The sequence below is a fragment of the Ochotona princeps genome, chromosome 3 (assembly GCF_030435755.1).
Source record: "Ochotona princeps isolate mOchPri1 chromosome 3, mOchPri1.hap1, whole genome shotgun sequence".
In the NCBI taxonomy this organism is placed as follows: Eukaryota; Metazoa; Chordata; class Mammalia; order Lagomorpha; family Ochotonidae; genus Ochotona; species Ochotona princeps.
In genome coordinates, this window is record NC_080834.1 from 26,070,730 (window position 1) to 26,091,852 (window position 21,123).

Here is a 21,123-nt window from a genome sequence, read left to right on the forward strand (position 1 = left end):
AAGCCCGTGCCGTTTCTGGACACCTTATTGGATGCCTAACCATTGCCTCAGAATCTGGCCCAGACATGTAGCACAACTTCTGGGAAAGGGCTTAATAATATCCTAAATATTAATGCAAATGATGGGAGTGAGAGCTGAAACTTCTATGACGATAAACACATCTATTGCGTTCTTAAAGGCCAGCCTGTCCTAGCAATTCTTTGGAGCATAGGAAATGTATCTGTTTTAGCCTCTTATCTAATGTTTGGCTAGTGGAATTAAGGGATGCTTTTATTCATATTAAAGAGATATGCTTTTTTTTTAAAGATTTTTTATTATTATTATTGGAAAGCCGGATATACAGAGAGGAGGAGAGACAGAGAGGAAGATCTTCCATCCGATGTTTCACTCCCCAAGTGAGCCGCAACGGGCCGGTACGCGCCAATCCGATGCCGGGACCAGGAACCTCTTCCGGGTCTCCCACGCGGGTGCAGGGTCCCAAAGCCTTGGGCCGTCCTCAACTGCTTTCCCAGGCCACAAGCAGGGAGCTGGATGGGAAGTGGAGCTGCCGGGATCCTGGGGCTTTCAAGGCGAGGACTTTAGCCGCTAGGCCACGCCACCGGGTCCGAGATATGCTTTTGATTATTGTTGGTTTGTTTGTGCCTGTGGTTGTAGGGGGATAGAATATTTGAATCTTTTTTTTTTAAAGATTTATTTATTTTATTCCAAAGTCAGATATACAGAGAGGAGGAGAGACAGAGAGGAAGATCTTCCGTCCGATGATTCACTCCCCAAGTGAGCCACAACGACCGGTGTGCGCCAATTCCGAAGCCGGGAACCAGGAACCTCCTCTGGGTCTCCCACGCGGGTGCAGTGTCTCAATGCATTGGGCCATCCTCGACTGTTTTCCCAGGCCGCAGGCAGGGAGCTGGATGGGAAGTGGAGCTGCCAGGATTAGAACCGGCGCCCATATGGGATCCCGGGGCTTTCAAGGCGAGGACGTTACCGCTAGGCCACGGCGCCGGGCCCTATCTATTGCGTTCTTAAAGGCCTGCCTGTCCTAGCAATGCTTTGGAGCATAAGAAATGTATCTGTTTTAGCCTCTTATCTAATGTTTGGCTAGTGGAATTAAGGGATGCTTTTATTCATATTAAAGAGATGCTTTTGATTATTATTGGTTTGTTTGTGCCTGTGGTTGTAGGGGGATAGAATATTTGAATCTTTTGTCTTGGATTTTTATGTTTTTCCCTTGTAACATATTTCTCCAATGAAGTGATGGGCAAGTTGTGGAAACAGAAATGTAGTAGGAATGTATTATTAAGTAGCAGGTGCCCACATGTTTCCTGGCCTTGGAGTCCTGGCTTGTCGCTCAGTGGCTAACACTGATGAATGAATAATGGCTTACTTTGAAGACACTGAATATAGTAACTTACAGAAGGATCTTTAAGAGCACCTGGTGCAATATGAGGTAAAAGATTACTTCATCGAACATCTGTGCATGCGGGCTGCATTCTGAAGTTAAAGAAAGTGAAATGAAACATGTGTGCAGAGCCTTGTGATGTGTCTGAGGAAATAAAACGGACAGCTGCTAGAGATGATGGCAGAGGGCACCAAGTGAGAGTGTCCATGTCGCTCTGTTTGCAACTCCATACACGCTTCTCGACCTCTGAGCTCGGATGGAGCTGGCCTCCAGCACACTGGCCCATCAGCCCAGCGGAGGCGGCTCTGCCCTGACAGTCACAGGGTCAGGGACCTACCTCAGGCAGCCTCACTCGGGCCCAGCAAGACTCCTGCCCCACCAGCACTGGGCTCTGGGTGACCCATCTCCAGGCAGCTGCAGGATGGGTCACCCAGATGTCAGTGGGTGGGGACAGCGGTCAGGACCCTCAGCACTCCCACTCCAGCACCTCCCTGTGGGGGCAGCCTCAGGATTGCTGAATGTGGGGTGCTCACCACGGCCCACCCAGGACCCCCATGATCTCCAGGCTGAGTCAGGTCCCCTCTGAGCACAATGGAGGACAAGATGTCTGCTCCAACCGTGCCAGCTCAAAGAATGACAGAGGAAAGCAGTCAGGGGTCGGGACGGTTTATTGAGGGACCATGTGGGGTGTCCACAGCTGAAGTGAGGCCACGTGACCCAGGGCACAGACACCGGGCAGGACAGGAGACCAGAGAGGCCCTAGGGCAGGAGGCAGGTGACATGAGCACAGTGGACAGGCAGGGACCTGACCTGGAGCAGGACAGGCTGAGGGGGGAGTGGGAGGACAGGGCCCCACACAAAGTCAGGCCGCTCAGCAGCAGGACTGGCCCGAGGAGAGGCCACAGCAGGCCGGGCGGGGGCAGGCAGGCCGGCAGAGCAGGGACACGCTGGAGGCCGGGCGGCAGCAGCTGGGCTGGCAGCACGAGGCGGGGGCACAGCAGGAGGAGGCGGGCACACTGCAGGCGGGTCTGCACACGGGGCGGCAGAGCAGGGACACGCTGGAGGAGGGTCTGCAGCAGGACGAGGGGCAGCAGCTGGGCTGGCAGCACGAGGGTGCTGGGCAGAGGGGCACGCAGCTCACTGGCCTGCAGCAGAGGTAGCTGGACTCCTGGCAGGGAGAGGAGCCACAGCACGAGGGCTGGCAGCTAGACTGCTGGCAGCAGGAGGAGGAGCTCTCAGAGCACACGGGCACACAGCAGACAGGCTTGCAGCTCACTGGCCTGCAGCAGAGGGTCACACAGGAGGACTCCTGGCAGGGGGAGGAGCCACAGCACGAGGGCTGGCAGCTAGACTGCTGGCAGCAGGAGGAGCTCTCAGAGCAGACAGGCACACAGCAGACAGGCTTGCAGCACACGGGCTTGCAGCAGAGGGTCACACAGGAGGACTCCTGGCAGGGGGAGGAGCCACAGCATGAGGGCTGGCAGCTAGACTGCTGGCAGCAGGAGGAGCTCTCAGAGCACACGGGCACACAGCAGACAGGCTTGCAGCACACGGGCCTGCAGCAGAGGGTCACACAGGAGGACTCCTGGCAGGGGGAGGAGCCACAGCACGAGGGCTGGCAGCTAGACTGCTGGCAGCAGGAGGAGGAGGAGGAGCAGACGGGCACACAGCAGACAGGCTTGCAGCACACGGGCTTGCAGCAGAGGGTCACACAGGAGGACGGGGCGCAGCAGCTGGGGGCACAGCAGGGCGGCTCGCAGCAGCTCTCTGGGCAGTCGTCCACCTGCCAGGAGTCATGGGAAGCGGGCATGCAGATGTTGCTGCCATAGCTGAGGTTGCTGGAGCAGACGGACATGGTGGGTGAGTGGTGAGCTGGTGAGTGGGTGCCTGGGCGTGTGAGTGCAGGTGGGTGCGTGGCTGAGGTGCTCAGGGCTGTGGGGCCTTTATACCCAGAGTGTGTTAACCCAGCAGGAAGAGCTGGAGTCTTCCCTTTCCTTATTGTGCTGGGGCGGCGTCTGGGAGCCTGGCTGTTTCTGGTTGTTTGCAGGCGATTGCTCAGCCTGGCCGTGTGCTGGCGATGGCCCTGGCTGCTCTGCTCTCTGTGCAGGTCCCTGCTGTGGCCTGGGCAAGCAGCAGACAGTGGCTCAAGGACTCAGGCCCCTGGCACACCTGTGGCCATCTGGCTGGGGTTGAAGGTCCTTGGCACCAAATTCTTCCCTACTGCCTCCCGCATTTTCCCTTTTTTAAAATTTTTTCATTTTTATAAGCTTTGCCTTGTATCACCTTTAGGATGCAAAGGATCAAGGAATAGAGGAAAGTGAGTGAAATCCTGTTTTCACATTTTCTTTTTCTTTGCTGTGTCCCTGGGCAGGGCAGAGATAAGGACAGAAGCCACACCCAGCCTGCCAAACATCCCATTACCCCAACATGGGGCATGATCCGACGGCTCTGCTCAAGTGCTTCATAAATATACATACTTTTTTATTTTAATTTTTTTTCAAGTATTATCATCATTCCTTGTACAGTTCCATAGGCCCTGGGATTTCCTCTGCCCCTCGCCGCCCCACCCCACTGCATTTCGCTTTTACTACCATAGCATAGCTCTTTATAAACAGTCGCATGTCCATCATTGCGGGCATGGACATGGCAGAGTCCAGCCTCCTATTGTCCAGACACAGCTAACAGTTTCTTTTTATTATATTTTTGCCAATCTTTACATGGTTAATTAGGGTAAAAAATGTTCAAGGTCTATAGGAACTAAAGTGGGTAAGACTATTATTTCTATATTGTTTCCTTCATTTTAAAGGGGGGTATTAAGGGAGAAGGCCACCCTCCCCAGGTCCCGGATGTGGGGCATGCTCCGAGGTTCTTGCTCAAGTGGTTTTGATAGTTCACCAGTTATGAATCTAGACACAGCCAATAGTTTCATTCTGAGTCCCTCTTCGATCTGCAAGCAGAGATGCACATGGCACTGTGTCCTCACATCTGGACGCGAGAGTCTCCATCAATCACCACGGATCCCGCTAAACGAAAAGCCACAGCAGAAAATCAACAACTGGAAGAAAAAGAGAAATTTACAACACCATGAATTTCTCAAGGTTTTGATAGTTCAACAGTCCTGAATTGCTGGGAACCCACCACTTCAATCCCGGTGAAATCTCTCTCGAATCCACTGGCTGCTGTAGTCCACCTTAGTGTCTCTGTCTGCCCAGATCTTCACTGCCAATGATTGGCTGGGGTAGTTGACCAATTTGTTCTGTCCTCCATCCTCTGCCGTGGTACCAGGTGTCCTCTGGAGGCTCTGATGGACTGCCATATCCTCCATGTGCATTTGGATATGCTGTCCTCTGCTCTATCTGAGCCACTGAGGAGGCCCAGCTCGGACACATGCACTCCACGGTCAGACCATGGAACCTGCAATTCTCCCCATGGTTAGGGTTCTGAGTCCAGCAGTTCAGATGGTAGGGAATCGCCCAAAAAACCTCATCTGAGGCCATCCCTGACCTGATTCTTGTGTGTGTTTGGCAATACAGGGTCTGGCACAGTCTGTCACCCAAATCAGCCTACGCACACATGGGTAGTTGCAATTGTTGGGTCAGTTCTGTCTCCAGCCCCATGTTTTATGCAACCCGATGGGTGTTAGAGCCCAGCCCGATCCTGCCCACCACAAACTCGGCCTTCACGTAAACCAGTGGGAGCTGAAGTCTAGTCGGACCGACCCACGAAAACCCCCACCAGGCCCTCCCCTGCCCTGGGTCCTATGCTTGCCAGTATGTACAGCAGACTGGTCCTGTCTGTCCCACATCCCATTTAGCTCTCATATATGTCGATGGGCATTGAAGCCCAGTTCGTCCCAAACCAGCCTTACTATTCAGTCCACACTGGCGCGAGTGGGTGCCACCATCTGTCTTAGCCGTGCCTGTATCTGACAGAATTTGGCCCCCGTGCCAACATCTGCCAGCTGATGCTGCGGCAAAGCCCAATCAATCCACACCAACATTGACTTATTCATGTACCAAAAAGTACAGTCACCCCAGCCTGGCTTTTCCCTGATCCAGCTCACATGTAGGCCATCAGATGTGGCCCTGCCCGGCCTGGTCTGCCCCGTCCCAGCTCTCATGCTCACCAGTGGGAGTGGTGGCCCAGCAAGGGGGCCTTCGCAGCCCCCTCACTGGGGCCCTCCCCACAACCCCCTCTGTTTCTCATGTACTGCTTGGGTGCTGTGGCCCAGTCTGGCACAGCCCCTCCAACTTGGCATTTACCAGTGGGTGCTGTAGCTTAGCCAGGCCAGGCCCACCCCCAATTCCAAATCAGGCTGGTGGGAGCTACAGCCTAGCCCAGCCCTTCTAGCCCCCAGTCCTGGTTGGTATTGCACCCTGACATTGCCTGACCCACACTCCATTCTGACACTCAGATTCACCAGTTGACCCAGCCTGGTCTGCCCCCAACCTATGCCAAATATATGCCAGTCGATACCATATTTTGGCCTGGTCTGAGCTGCTCCATGTCTTGGTTCTTGTGCTCACCTGCAGGGAGCGTGTCCTGACACAGGAATTCCTCAAGCTCGTCCATCCGGGTCTCTCCCTATGCCAGATCACGCACACAACAGTGGGTCCATGGGCCAGCCCTACTCAGTCCACCTCCTGTCCTAGCAGGAACAGTGGCCTTTCCTCACTAGCCCTCACCCATTCTGGTTCTTGTTGTTGAACGCTACAGCCCAGCCAAGCCTGACGCATACCCAGACACAGCCCACACATTGCTCAGTAGGGGCAGATACTTGGCCTAGCCCATCTAATACCGACCTGGTTCTCACGAGCACCAGTGGGTGCTGGATTCTAGCCCAGTCTGATGCATCTCATACAAGGCCACACACACGCCGAGGGATTCAGCAGCCATGTCCAGACCAGACCGCAGCCCCCACCCTGGTCCTCACGCTCTCCAGTGGGGACCACAACCCGGCCAGGGCATCCCCTTGGCTCCCCAGCCAGGCCTGCGCCCCTCCACAGATTTCACATGTGCCAGTGGCTGTTCTGACCCGGTCTGGCATAGCACCCACCATCTTAGCCTTTGCCTTCCGATGCTGTAGCCTGGTCTGACCTAGCCCGCCCCCAGTCTCAACTTTTGCTGGCAGGCGCTGCAGCCTGGCCCTGCTCAGTCTGCTCCCATCCCAGGCTCATGTGAGCCAGTAGTGTGCCATCTGGCTCAGCATGACCTGCACACAAGCCTGGTTTATGCATCCGCGAGTCCTCCACGTGCTGCAGTTGCATCAATTCCCAAAGAAACTTCATGGAGGTGATCCCAGGCCTGATTCTTGTGCGTGCATGTCAGTACAGGGTCCAGCAACTCCATCATCCAAATCAGCCTGCAATCATGCAACGCCTGTCTCAGTTGTCTCCAGCCTTGTCTTCCACACAAACTTATGCTGTTGCAGTGCAGCCCAGTCCTGCCCACTGCGTACTCGGCCCCCACACAAGCCAGTGGGACCAGAGGTCTAGTCGGAGTGACCCGCAATAACCCCACCATGCCTGCCTCCTGCCCTGGTTTCCATGCTGAAAGTAGGTACAGCAGACTGGTCTAGTCTGTCCCATGTCAATGGGCATTGAAGCCTAGTCCAACCCAACCAGCCCCACTATCCAGCCCACATACCTGCCAACAGGTGTCACCCCATGTCTAGCCATGCCTGCCCATGATTGCACCAGGCGAGTGGCAGTCCAAGAGGAAGGTGCCCTCTGCTTCCCTAAAGGGCCACTCCCACTCCCAGGCCTTGCACTCTCCAGGGGGTACTACTGCTTGCTCGACAGAGTTTTTAACCTATGCCAACACTGCTAGCTGACGTTGCGGCAAAGCCCAACCAACCCTCACCCCCTCTGGCTTATGCATGTACCAATACTCTGCCCAGCCTGGCTTGTGCCCAGTCCAGGTTACACGCAGGCCAACAGGTGTTGTAGCCCTGCCAGGCTTGGTGTCCCACAATCCCAGTTCTCACACTCACAGGTGGGAATAGTGGCCCAGCAGAGGAGCTCCCTGCAGCCCCCACACAGGGTTAGCCTACGCTTCCCTGGGTCTCACGTGTGCTGGTTGGATGCTTTGGTCAAGTCAGGTATGGCCTGCCTCTCCTCGGCATTTGCCAGTGGGTGCATTAGTCTGGGCCTGCCTGGCCCACCCATACTTGCAGCTCATGTTTGGTGGGGACTACAGCCTAGCCAGCCCAGCCAGCCCCCAGTCCCGGCCCTAACGTGCACAGGATAGTATTGCAGCCCAACCTGGCATGACCCACACACCATTCTGGCTCTTGGATTTGCCAGTGGATGATATGAACTGACCCAGCCTGCCTTGCCCCAGACCTGAGCCAAAGGTAACACCATGGGTATTGTAACCTGGCCTGGTCTGGGCTGGCTTCTCACATTCTTGATTCTTGAGCCCAGCTGCAGGAACTGTGTCCCAACAGAGGAGTTGCCAGGCTCCTCCATCAGAGCCTCTCCCAATGCCAGCTCTCACACACACTGGTGGGGTCATGAGGCAGCCCTGCTTAGTCCACCTCCTGTCCTAGAGGAACAGTGGCCCTTCCTAACCAGCCCTTGCCCATTCCTTTCTTACTGGTTGCTGCTACAGCCCAGCCAAGCCTGTTCCAAGCCCAGACAGAGCATACACATGGTTCAGCAAAGACAGAAACATAGCCCAGCCCATGCTACACCCATACTGGTCTCCCGAGTTCCATTGGGTGCTAGTCTAGCAGAGTCTTCCATGCCCAGATCCAGTCCAAAGCCATGCCAGGGGAGACTGTGTCCATGTCCTGACAGGACCTTAATACCCAACTCTGGCCACCCACAAGCCAAGGACCCGCCCTGGCATAGCAGTAACGGAAGGGCATCTAGCACCCTTGGCAGGAAGCCTGGGCTGGCACGGGTACCCCTGCCACATCACAAAACTGGGGCTGTGGGATACAGACCACTGCACTGCTGTTCAGTTACCTGGACTCCACTCATTATTTTATTTTTTCAAAAGATTTATTTAATTTTGGAAAAATCAGATGTACACAGAAAAGGAGAGACAGAGAGGAAGATCTTCCATCCACAGTTTCACTCCCGCGTGGATACGATGGCTAGTAATGAGAAGATCCAAAGCCAGGAGCCCAGAACCTCCTCTGTGTATCCCACGCAGCTACAGGGTCTAAGATTTTGGGCCGTCCTCGACTGCTTTCCAGACCACAAGCAGGGAGCTGGATGGGAAGTGGGGATGTCAGGATTAGAACCAGCACCCAGATGGGATGCCAGTACATGCATGGCAAGGACGTTGGCGGCTAGGCTACCGCACCAGGCCCATCTCCAAGTTTTATACCCCGAGGAACGGGAGAAACAGAAGGAACAGGAGCTCCTCTTGCTCCACACTGAGCCAGCATGTGGTGCTGTGGGGTCTGCGTGCCAGCCATCCTCACAGGTGCTGATCTGGTAGTGTCATGTGCATGTCCAGGTCGCTAAGGGACTGGTGGGTGAGGCCTCTTTCCAAACATGCACTCGTCGACGGTGATCCCTGAGCTCTGAGCTCAGCCCTTTCCTCTGCTTTTGAAACAAAGACGATGCAGCAATGATCACACACTGGAATCAGATTGTGTCGCCCCAGAAATGTGAGGCCAGCCCTTCTCTATGTGCCAGCTCTCTAACATCGTGCCCGGCAGTCCCCTCCCTGGGCTTCGTGCTGGAGACCCTGGAGACCCCCAGTGCGGGGAAGCGCCTCAAGGTTCCCCAGGGAGTCTCGACGCACAGCAGAGGAGCTTCCACGGAGCTCAGTGTGTTTCTGACACTTTCTCTGGGAGCCTTTAGTGATGCCTTCCTTCACTCATTGGAAAAAAGCGACCTCTGCTGCCAGCTGCTTGGCTGCACAAATACACATCCAAGCAGCTGGGTGTGAGCCAGGCCCGTGCCAAGGACCTTCAACCCCAGCCAGATGGCCACAGGTGTGCCAGGGGCCTGAGTCCTTGAGCCACTGTCTGCTGCTTGCCCAGGCCACAGCAGGGACCTGCACAGAGAGCAGAGCAGCCAGGGCCATCGCCAGCACACGGCCAGGCTGAGCAATCGCCTGCAAACAACCAGAAACAGCCAGGCTCCCAGACGCCGCCCCAGCACAATAAGGAAAGGGAAGACTCCAGCACTTCCTGCTGGGTTAACACGCTCTGGGGTATAAAGGCCCCACAGCCCTGAGCACCTCAGCCACGCACCCACCTGCACTCACACGCCCAGGCACCCACTCACCAGCTCACCACCACCCACCATGTCCGTCTGCTCCAGCAACCTCAGCTATGGCAGCAACATCTGCATGCCCGCTTCCCACGACTCCTGGCAGGTGGACGACTGCCCAGAGAGCTGCTGCGAGCCGCCCTGCTGTGCCCCCAGCTGCTGCGCCCCGTCCTCCTGTGTGACCCTCTGCTGCAAGCCCGTGTGCTGCAAGCCTGTCTGCTGTGTGCCCGTCTGCTCCTCCTCCTCCTCCTGCTGCCAGCAGTCTAGCTGCCAGCCCTCGTGCTGTGGCTCCTCCCCCTGCCAGGAGTCCTCCTGTGTGACCCTCTGCTGCAGGCCAGTGAGCTGCAAGCCTGTCTGCTGCGTGCCCGTCTGCTCCTCCTCCTCCTCCTGCTGCCAGCAGTCTAGCTGCCAGCCCTCGTGCTGTGGCTCCTCCCCCTGCCAGGAGTCATCCTGTGTGACCCTCTGCTGCAGGCCCGTGTGCTGCAAGCCTGTCTGCTGTGTGCCCGTGTGCTCTGAGAGCTCCTCCTGCTGCCAGCAGTCTAGCTGCCAGCCCTCGTGCTGTGGCTCCTCCCCCTGCCAGGAGTCCAGCTATCTCTGCTGCAGGCCAGTGAGCTGCGTGCCCCTCTGCCCAGCACCCTCGTGCTGCCAGCCCAGCTACTGCCCCTCGTCCTGCTGCAGACCCTCCTCCAGCGTGTCCCTGCTCTGCCGCCCCGTGTGCAGACCCGCCTGCAGTGTGCCCGCCTCCTCCTGCTGTGCCCCCGCCTCGTGCTGCCAGCCCAGCTGCTGCCGCCCGGCCTCCAGCGTGTCCCTGCTCTGCCGGCCTGCCTGCCCCCGCCCGGCCTGCTGTGGCCTCTCCTCGGGCCAGTCCTGCTGCTGAGCGGCCTGACTTTGTGTGGGGCCCTGTCCTCCCACTCCCCCCTCAGCCTGTCCTGCTCCAGGTCAGGTCCCTGCCTGTCCACTGTGCTCATGTCACCTGCCTCCTGCCCTAGGGCCTCTCTGGTCTCCTGTCCTGCCCGGTGTCTGTGCCCTGGGTCACGTGGCCTCACTTCAGCTGTGGACACCCCACATGGTCCCTCAATAAACTGTCCCGACCCCTGACTTCTTTCCTCTGTCGTTCTTTGAGCTGGCACGGTTGGAGCAGACATCTTGTCCTCCATTGTGCTCAGAGGGGACCTGACTCAGCCTGGAGATCATGGGGGTCCTGGGTGGGCCCCTTCCCTATTTCTCTGAAATGGTCCTGGGTGGACTGTGATGGCCACCCCATGTCAGAAATCCTGAGACTGCCCCCACAGGGAGGTGCTGGAGTGGGAGTGCTGAGGGCCCTGACCGCTGTCCGCACCCACTGACATCTGGTCCGTCCCATCTTGCAGTTGCCGTCAGATGGGTCACCCAGAGCCCAGTGCTGGTGGGGCAGGAATTGCGCTGATGCGGAGTGAGGTGCCCTGTGGTCCGTTTCTGCCCCGTGTGGCTGTCAGTGCACAGCCGCCTGCTCTGTTCTAATGGGCTATTGGTGGGGGGTGTGCCAGACATTGACAGTAGAAAGCATGACTGTGATGTTTGTGGGATCTGATGTCCTGAGGTTGCTTTTAGCTTTGCCAACCATCAAGAAAGAAAATGCCAGCTGAGTACAAACAGGCTTTTATTGTGCAAAGAGATGTCCCTTCCTGATTCTTTTCCCGTGCTGTGGAAGAACGAAGAAGAGAGGAGAGTACAAGTGGGAGAAACAAGGTGCATAGCGCAGCCAAAGCTTTTATACCCTTCTTACAAGGTGCTGAAATCAGCCCCGCTTGGGCCCTGATACAACAAGGAATATCGGCCTTTGTCCATCATTGGCCCCGTATGTGGCCTTGACTGTCTTTGGGCGTGCTAGATCTCTGGATGAGGTCATTGTGGTGCCCACCCACCTGCCCTATAACTGCAGTAACCATCATTCCGGCCACTTGGTTATAGCAAAACGGGCGATGACATCAATCTGGATGCTTCCTGCTGGAGAGGGGCGTTGTCCTTGAGTGATGTCTGGAAATGGCTCCATGGGTGTAGATGTGCGCTCACATTCGGTTGAAAGTAACTTTTGAGGCTTTGCAAATTTTTTCTTGAACAATCCTTAGGTAGCACGGGTCAATAGTTAGTAAGGCATTTATAATTATCAGTTGGGTGAGTATCAAAATCAGCCATGACATGAGTGGGGATTCCCAAATATTGAAGCCAGAGTTGTTACCTGGGTTTTGTACATCGTTGAGTCTGTTACATAATGTGGGAAGTTTGTTACACTAGTTTTCATTATGCCTGATTATTGATGTTGCAGCAACATTTATTTTGGCAGGAATATATAGGTTTCCCCTTTCTTGCAGCTAGAAAACCCAGTGCTCGCCAGGTCTATAATGTTATTTCCGCCAGCGTTGTGATCTGTTGAAAGTAAGGGTTTATTCAGTTATCAGGAAGTAGAATGGGATTGTTAGTAGAATCGGAGGCAGGGGAGCATCTTGACGTCTAATGGCTAGTGTAGTAGGACCTGTCTGTTGAACCTCCTGCTGAGATGAGGCAATGGCTCGAAAATGTTTGAGACAGGAGAGATGGTATCAGGAGGCGTGGCCAAGAATTCAGCCACAGTGGGTGAGGATCACTGTGTGAGGTCCGGTCCTCCATGTGGCTGAAGTGAGACTGGGTGAAGAGTCGTGAGCAGAACCAGGTCTCCTGGTTGGAGAGCAAGGGCGTCTGAAACCACTGACGAGTTTAGGTCGGGTTGTGGATGGCAGTGGTCTGTGTGCTCTCAGACAAGCTGTACAGTAAAAGCAGGTCTGTTGTCTGTCTTGATAACAGTCAAGGGCCAAACTCTGAAAAAGTGTCAACCAGGGTAAGTATCTGAGAATTTTGTGCTGAGTGACAGTGCTGCTGAAGTGACATCAGCAAAGGTTGTGATGCGAACAAGGTGAGGGAGGCCCGCAGTGTGGATAAGATGTCAGATCCCAACAACAAAGTGGGACACAAGGGGATGGCCAGGAAGGAATGGGTGAAGGGGATTTCCTCAAGGGAGCATGGCAAATGACCTGTCTGTAAGGGTTTAGAAGGAGTTCCATTAATTCCCATAACTGAGATCTGGTAAGGATAGGTGTAGCCAACACAGAATAGCTAGCCCCCATGTCCACCAGGAAACTGATGGACATGCTTATCTCAGTGGAGACTCTGGGCTCAGCCTGGGTGATGGGGTGTCCATCCCCGGGGCCCTTCTAATTCTGCCATTGCCAAGATCAGGCGTTGGCAAGGTCGGCAGGATTGCTTCAGTGAGGGTACAGCACTCCATAGAGGCCGATCACCAGACCCCGCATTGAGCAATCCGATTACCAGTGTCCCATTTGCCTGCAATGGGAACTTGGCATAGTACGCTTGTGAGGGCATGGGTTTGGACATTGTGGGGACCAGTGTCCTTCCTGCCCGCATTTAAAGTAGGCTCCCGGAGGTGCCTGGGCCCCACAAGCTACAGCTGGACATAAGGCCACCAACAATGCCTTGGATTGGAGAGGTACCTTTTTCTGTAACTTTCCTGTCTCACCTGTTTGACCATCTCCCCATGAGTGTTGTAGACTCTAAATGCCATTTTTGCCAGGGTTATATCATATTATATTATATTATATTATATTATATTATATTATATTATATTATATTATATTATATTATATTTTTACTCCTTTTTATTATCATTTTATGATACAGTTCCATAGCTCCTGGGATTTCCCTTATATCTTCCCCAATTCCCTCCCCCGCTCACTGAGTTCTTCCATATCATTACTATAGTAGAGTTCTTCATACACAGTCATGTGTCCATCTTACAAGCATGGACAATGGTAGAGTCCAGCATCCTATTGTCAAGATACAGTAAACAGTTTCACTAGGAGTCCTTCTTTGTCTGGAAGTAGAGATGCATACTACATTGTATCCTCACATCTGGATATGAGAGCCTCCATTACACAGCTACTATACATCCCCTTAAATGAAAAGCCACAATACAAAATCAACAACACGTAGAAAAAAGAATTAACAACACCATGAAGTTAAATAACATGCTACTGATTGACTAATGTGTTGCTGAAGAAATGAAAAAGAAAATCAAGAACCTTCTTGAAGAAAATGATGCTACTATATGACCTAGGAGTCACTGAAGAGTTTAATCAGAAGAAAGTGTTTGAAGAGATGAAACAAAAAGCAACAAAATCCATGAGATACAGTTCCCGCTGATCTTTGTTGGTGAAATGGGTCTCCGGTAGGCAACGAATCAATGGGTTTTGTTTTTTAACCCAGTCTACTGATCTATTATGATTGATTGATGAGTTTAAGCAGTTTACATTCACTGTTAATACAAATAGGTGATAATTTGGTTCTGTCATTTCAGGTTGTTCATTGATTTAGTCTTCTGTTGTCATTTTACTGGGATGTTCTTCGCATTTGCCTTTGGTTTTGGTGGTTGCTATACCTTTTATCTGTCAAGAGAACAACTTTAAGTATCATTTGTAAGGCTGGTTCGCAAGAGGCATTGTTCTTTTAACTTTTCTTTACTGTGGAAGAATTTTATTTCATTTTCAAAGACAAAGGAAAGTTTTGCTGGTACTTTATCTTGGGCCGACAATTTTTCCTTTTAGAATCTGGAATATGTCACTCCATTCTCTTCTGGCCTGTAGAGTTTCCCGTGAGAGGTCTCCTGTGAGTTTAATTGGCATTCCTTTCTATGTCAGTTGTTTTTTTTTTTTTCTCACGTGCACATTTAAGGATCTTTTCCTTATGTTCAATTGAAGAGAGCTTGATGATCATGTGTCTTGGTGAAGACCACTTTTGCTCTAGCCTGTTGGGAGTTCTGTGCCCCTCCTGGATCTTGTTTCCCAATTCTTTCTCTAGATTAGGAAAATTTTCCCTTATTATCTCATCAAATATATTTGTAAACCCAGTTTCTCTTTCTGCACCTTCTGGGACTGCCATAACTCCTATATTTTGCCTTTAAATAGTGTCTTTCAATTCTTGAATACTTTTTTTGGCCTGATCCAGCTCTGCTTCCAGCTTTTTGTTTGTTTCCCCCGGTGACAGGAAATATCTTCTACTTTTGAGAATCTTTCTTCTGCCTCTTTCATCCTATTTTGGAGACTCTCCACTGTACTTTTAATTTGCTCCACTGTCTTCTTCAATTCTGATATATCAGCGTTCATTTGATTCATTTCCAGTGTGACAGATTCATTCAATTCTTTCAATTCCTGCTTTACGTACTTCTCACTGTTGATAACAAGTTTTATCACAAGTGTTTTGAATTCTGTATCTGTATCTCAGTGTCTTCCTCAGTTAACTCTGAGGTTGGCAAAGGCTTTTGCTCCTTTGCAGGGGAGTCTTCAGTAATATCCATTGCGCCTCTGTCTCTTCTTTGGCTCTTGGTCATTGTACTTCTTATTACCAGATTCTTCTCCTTGGGGCAGGTTTCTAAGTCTGTCACCCACAGGTCTACAGTTCAATTTTACTTATTGCAGTTGGTTCACGACTCTTCGTTTGCAGTCACTTGTGCCACTCCCTCCAGTGAGTTCCAGGTCTGGGTTCTTATGTTAGATTTCCAACATGGTCTCCATAGCCCCAGCTCCTGGCTTACTAGTCTCCATCTCCTGTGATACCATGCTGAGTGTGCACCATTGTCTGTATAACCTTGTCCCACTTCAAGATTCGAACAGTCCCCAGGATTAGGAAGACACCAGGCATCCTATATAGCTAGGTTGTTTGTGGTGCTGATCTTGCTGGAACCTGTTGGACGTTAGGTCTGAGGGCCACACAGACCTATTTTGACCTGTACACTGCCACAGTTGGTATTATTTTCCTGTGGGATCAGTGTAATGCACAGAATGCAGCAAGTTCTCGCCGATATCAGTGCATATGCAGCTCAGCACTGTTTCCACAGTCTCAAAGCCCATGCCACACTGTACAAACTGGCATCAATGCAATACTACTAGAGTTCTTGGTCTACTGACCATCAGGTCTGAGGGCTACCCGGACCTATCTTGGGTGGAACCTGTAGGATGCCATGTTGTTGCAGTTCACTGAGCCAGAAATGAGTTCACTCCCAGCTCCATGCATGCGCAGTCCTGCCCCATAGCCTTTGCCTCCTTAAACAAGATGGCACCTGATGCAGCTCTAGGAGGACTGGGTTGTGGAATCCACCTGTTCCTGCACTGCCTGTGACCTGCAGCTCTGTCTCTGCTCCTGGTCAAATCAAACAAACCAACAGGACGAGCAGTTCTTTGTCTGGGTTCACCTCTGGAGCTCCCGATAAATGTTCTTTCCCACCTTCCTGCTGGTGGAGTTCAAGCTGCTGGTGGAGTTCAGATCGCCATTACTTGAATACTGCTGGGGTATCAGTTACTGCAACACCACAAAGTTGGTTTTGCTGCTTTCCTGTGTCTGTCAGGTACCCCTCCACTGTTGTTCTGTCCTTTCCTATTTCCTGGAATGTGCCCTCTCTGCTTGACACTGGCTAATATTTCTCCATCTGTTTAAACATGTCCTTACCCTATTCCACCATCTTGATTCTTTGAGTTCTCAGTTAGAGGTGAATATCAGGAGACTGTGAAGTAAAATGGATTGCAAGACCATGGCCCTTGAGAGAGATTCCTGGTCTAACTTAGTGTGTTTAATGAGAGCCTCAGTCAACCTGTCCAGGAATAGTGCAGGGTTTTATCCGAGTCCTGTGTTGAATCAGGTGAGTCCCATTGTGGCAGCCCTGTTGATATCTTCATACTCCCAGTCCAGGGGTGCACTGGGGAGTGTCTGAGCCCCCGGGGGAGAGTCTGATCAGTAAGACGTTGTGGCCATCTGTGAGATGTGAGTCCGTTCCTCAGAGGTCATTGAGGAGCTGAGGGTGACATGGACGCCTGCCACAAATTTGAGAGAAGGGTACAAGGTTACAATTAACTTACATTGCACATTAGAGAAAACAGTGAGTAACATGAATAACTTGGTTGATACAAATAAACAGATTTCAAAGGTATTCAAACAGATACGGCTGCAACCACAACGTGTATAACTGGCAAGAGGCATCTGTTTGTTCATCTTAGGAAGCACATACAGGACTGTACAAAAGGTGTGAGCTTTAGATCATTTTGAATTGAGGTAACAACCATGATGGGCAACATAAAACATTGTTAGGGGTTAGGGCTCCATAGCTCAGGGTTAGAGCACTGGCCCTGTAACATTGTTAGACCCGCGTGACTGGAATACTCCAACATAACACAAGTTTGTATCTCTTTGCACCTTGACAGAGTGTTAGACCCACGTGACTGGAATACTCCAACACAACACAAGTTTGTATCTCTTTGCACCTTGACAGAGTGTCAGGCTTAATGGAACAGACAACAAGAAGAAGCTTACAGAGAAATGATCTTATTATTCTACACTGCAGCCGTCAGCGACACTTTCAAAATGACACGCTTTGTTTGAAAATACAGAGACTTTCATACCCCAAAAGAACACGGATGTCATACAAAGGCTTTCATTAATTCTTATCTTATGTGAAGCTAGCCATTCTTAGTATAATTATTCTTATATTAGTAAAACTAAAAAAAGTAAGAGAAGACATTAACACAGTGTCTTGGTGTGATTTGTCTGTCATTTACAACTCAAGGAAAGCATTAGAAGAGATAGTATTGAGGCCAGGGACACTCTCTTCTGCTGCTTTTGCCCAGAGGGAGGCACAAAGGAGAGGCAGCACTGTGGGTTCCAGACGCCACGTGCTGGTCCCAGGTCAGACACAGGCCCAGGCGTTCCTGCTTCTGAATTGCTCCCTTGTCCCACTGGCACACTCAGCTCCTTCAACAGCACTTTTAATAAAGTCCAAATACACTAATTAGCTGTTATTTCTACAAAATGAAAGTTAAATCCCTTGACATTGTAAGAGGCCTTACTGCAAAGGTCAAAATGCCAAAATTTAAACCTTTTTTTTTTCCTTGTCAGGGATGCAAAGAAGGCTTAAAATATCCAGTTGAAGTAGAATCTCTACATGACACAATATAGATCAGATTAATTATTGACATAAGGTGGTTACTCAAATACCGTTTAAAACAAGTACATAACTTTGATGATTAAGCAATGAGAACCTAATGAAAGGCAGAGAACACAAGGATTATCTCAATATGAAAATAGTTGCAGTTAAGAGGTAGTACAGGTCTCGGCAGCGTGGCCTAGTGGCTAAGGTCCTCGCCTTGATCCCATATGGCTGCTGGTTCTAATCCTGGCAGCTCCACTTCCTCTCTATCTCTCCTCCTCTCAGTATATCTGACTTTGTAATAAAAATAAAATAAATCTTTTAAAAAAAAAGAGGTAGTACAGTTCTACAGAATCAGATCTAGATTTTGTTGGAGGCAACTAGAAAACTTAGTCATCGATTAGTTAAAATTGATTTAAAAGGAGATTAACAAAGCACGAATATTTTTAAATGCTGTTGTCCTGTTTAATTATGTCTTTTAGCTCACCTCTCCTGACTGGCAGGGAGAGGGAGTTTGATAAAGAGAGAAGGAACAAAAAGTTAAAATGTCCTTGGGGGGGACCTGTAGCTGTGGACAGAGTGGCTTATCAGAGAAGGAGGACAGCAGAAGCTGTGGTGACTGTTACTGAGCAAGGGGAAGAAAGGCTAGAGAGATAGAGTTTGACCCTGAAGGAGGAGGGGTAGATGAAGTCACAGGATATGGATCTGGCAGCTGGAAAGCTGGAGGCAGCTCCTGAGTTGGGGTGGTGCTGTAGGGAGAGGGGCAGGGCGAAATGGATTTAAAGAGGCAAATTTGTGACTCAGGTTAGAACAAGGGGGGAGGGGCAGTTCTGAGGAGGAATGTAGTTGTACCGTCTTCCCCAAGAGCAGCACCTGTGGACACAGCAGGAGGAGGAGCAGGAGGAGGCAGGCCTGGAGATGGCTCCAGCAGCCTGGGAGAGATGGTGGATGCCGCATAGGCAGAGCCAAACATAGGACAGCATCAGAGGAGGGGGGAAGAGTAGGATTAGGAGGAATGGAGAGAGAGCAGGGATGGCAGGAACTGGGGAGAGTCCCAGAAGCTCAGGCAGCTCAGGGAAAGTATGATCAGGCTTTGGGTCTGAGAAGTTCACAGTAGGGGGAAGGCTTGGCCTTAGCCAGGAGAACTTGGGACACAGAACAGCAACAGCAAAGCTTAGGGCAGCAACGAAGGTCCCAAAAGGTCTGCAGTGAGACACCTCGCACCTCTAGCCGTTGCAGTGACAGAAACGGTATCCTCAACCGGTCATTTTGAATCATTGTCTGAGGAGTAAGACGCTTGTGGGCTAAGTCTTGGCCTGGGCCCATGCCTTTGAAATTAGCCAACAGACATCCCAGTGGAGTCGGGATCATAGGCCTGAGACTGTGAACTGCCCATTCTGTCCCAATTGTCTCACGGCTAGTGGGGCTCGAGAAAAGCATCCTCGCCTTGAGAGGCGAACAAGAAAGGGAACCCAGATCCCCGTGGAGGGCGGGCCAGTGAAAGAGACGTCTTCCTAGACACTGAGAAGTAAAACGGAGTCTGAGATGCACAGTTTCAAGAGATCAAACAGTGAAGAGGACCTTAGGACAGAAGGGGCTGGGGGGAGGGGCTCAGCTGGTTCACGGCCGTCAGTCTGGGGCTGTCGCATGGTCCAGGAGGTAGCACCTTGGAAGAGGTGTGGGGTCGGGGAGAACCAGGCTCCACAGGTGGCAGCAGTCTACAACCCACCTCTCAGGTTTCGGCACCAAGATGTCAGCATTACCAACCGCCAAGAAAAAAATACCAGCCTAGTACGTACAAGCCTTTATTGTGCAAACAGAAGTCCATTCCTGGGCCTTTCCTTGTATGGGAGAGGAATAAACAGGAGGAGCTAGGATCTCAAATGGGAAAGACAAGCTGGGTAGCAGGACAAACGACTTCTACCCCCTCTGCTTCAGCCTCTGTCCTAGGCGTGGTCTACCTAGGCCTTCCAGCTCTTCGTGTCTCAGCTGCAGTAGCTCGTGTGTGTCCAGAGATCCATCCGTGTCTTCGAGGCGTTCCAACGTGCTGGCGCGTGGCTGTTTGTAGTGATGCTGATTATTCTTTGTGCATCTGGGCTTCCGCTTCCTTCTCCATCTCTGCTTTATCGATCTGGACCTGCCCCTTTGCCTTTGCTGTTGCTTGGTGAGCCTAATGGCGGACTTCTTCTGTTAGGTTCTTCCAAGAACAGCCTCTGTGCTTCTTGATGTTATCTCACCACGCTGTGGTTCCCATGGTGTGTGTTTCTTTCCTGATTCTAATGATCCCTTCCCTGCTTCTCGTTCTGGCTTCAGTCTGCTGTGGTGGCTCTAGTTCCTCTCGGTGTGTTGGTGACTTGTTTACCTGGTGCCTTCTAGTTTTCTGACACAGGCAGTAATTACAGTGAACTTCCCACGGAGCATGGCTTTTGCCATCTCCCACACGTTTGAAATAGTCTGTTGACACCTTCATGGATTTCCAGGAACTTTGTTTACTTTCTGATTTCATCCAGGGCCCATTGTTCATTCAGAAGCAAAGTGTTCAGTGCAAATGTGTTTGCATGTTTTCTGGCACATCTTGTCTTGCCGGAGAACAGATCATGTTTTCAACACCAAATTCGTCCTTTATGGTTCACCCATTGGTTTTTTTATTGTACAAACTTTATTTTTGACAATTTGACATAGTTGATTAGGGTGCAAAGGGTCAAGGAGTAGAGGAAAGTGGGTGAGATGATTGTTCTGACATGCTTTTTATCCTTTCTGTATTTGGGGGAGGGCGAGATAAAGGGAGAAGCCGCACGCAGCCTCCCACAATTTCAGGGTCCCTGACGTGGGGCATGTTCTGAGGGTCCTGCTCAAGTGCATTTGATAGTTCCAAAATTCTGTATTGCTGCCCATATTGCCACTGGAATTGCCATGAAATTGCTCCAGACTGACTGACATAATAGACCTCAGAGTCTCCGTGTGCCCAATATTCAGTGCTAACTCTTGGCTGGGGTAGTTGATTGATTTGTCTGTCCTCTGTTATGGTACCACATAGCCTCTACAGGCTCAGGGTACTGCCATAAACTCCATTTGCTGCTGGATATGCTGTCCTTTGCCCCACACCCCACTTTAGTGCGTCATGCAGGTTCTGCAGCCTGGACCTGCCCTGCTTATTCCCAGCCTTACTACCTGTGAGTGTTGCTGAGATCCATGGTCATGCCTAGCTCAGCCCATCAACATCCCAACTCTCAAGCTAACCAACAGGACTTGTAGTTGCATAGACTTGCATACACATATCCATCACAGAATCCAACCCAGTACCTGGTTCTCTTGAGTGCGGCTTGGTGTCATGGCCCAGTCTAATGTGACCCATTCCCAGATCCCCTGATCTGACACTCATTGTAAGGTACTGGGATCTAGCCCTGCCAGAAAGGCCCCTAGACACAGCTTCCATGTGAGCTGGCATGTGGTGGTCAGCCATGTTGCATGCTAACAAGCCCAGACTG

General features: G+C 51.5%; 3 protein-coding genes across 6 annotated transcripts in view; 2 read left to right on the top strand and 1 right to left on the bottom strand.

Moving 5' to 3' along the window:
• Positions 1 to 21,123, top strand: part of TSPEAR (thrombospondin type laminin G domain and EAR repeats) — a 57,483-nt gene that overhangs the window by 14,358 nt on the left and 22,002 nt on the right. The window lies entirely within an intron of this gene.
• On the bottom strand, positions 2,271 to 3,254 carry LOC131479888 (keratin-associated protein 10-1-like). Of its 4 annotated transcripts, XM_058661547.1 has the most exons (3): positions 2,973 to 3,254; positions 2,593 to 2,909; positions 2,271 to 2,493 (listed from the first exon to the last, which is right to left on the bottom strand). In XM_058661547.1, exons 1-3 carry the CDS (start codon positions 3,252 to 3,254, stop codon positions 2,271 to 2,273), a joined length of 822 nt encoding a protein of 273 aa, XP_058517530.1. The 4 variants fall into 4 exon arrangements, with proteins under 4 accessions (XP_058517530.1, XP_058517532.1, XP_058517529.1 ...); XM_058661549.1 differs by having other exon boundaries at positions 2,734 to 3,254; XM_058661546.1 differs by having other exon boundaries at positions 2,593 to 3,254.
• LOC131479892 (keratin-associated protein 10-9-like) lies at positions 9,668 to 10,510 on the top strand. The gene is made up of 2 exons (XM_058661554.1): positions 9,668 to 10,188; positions 10,288 to 10,510. Exons 1-2 carry the CDS (start codon positions 9,668 to 9,670, stop codon positions 10,508 to 10,510), a joined length of 744 nt encoding a protein of 247 aa, XP_058517537.1.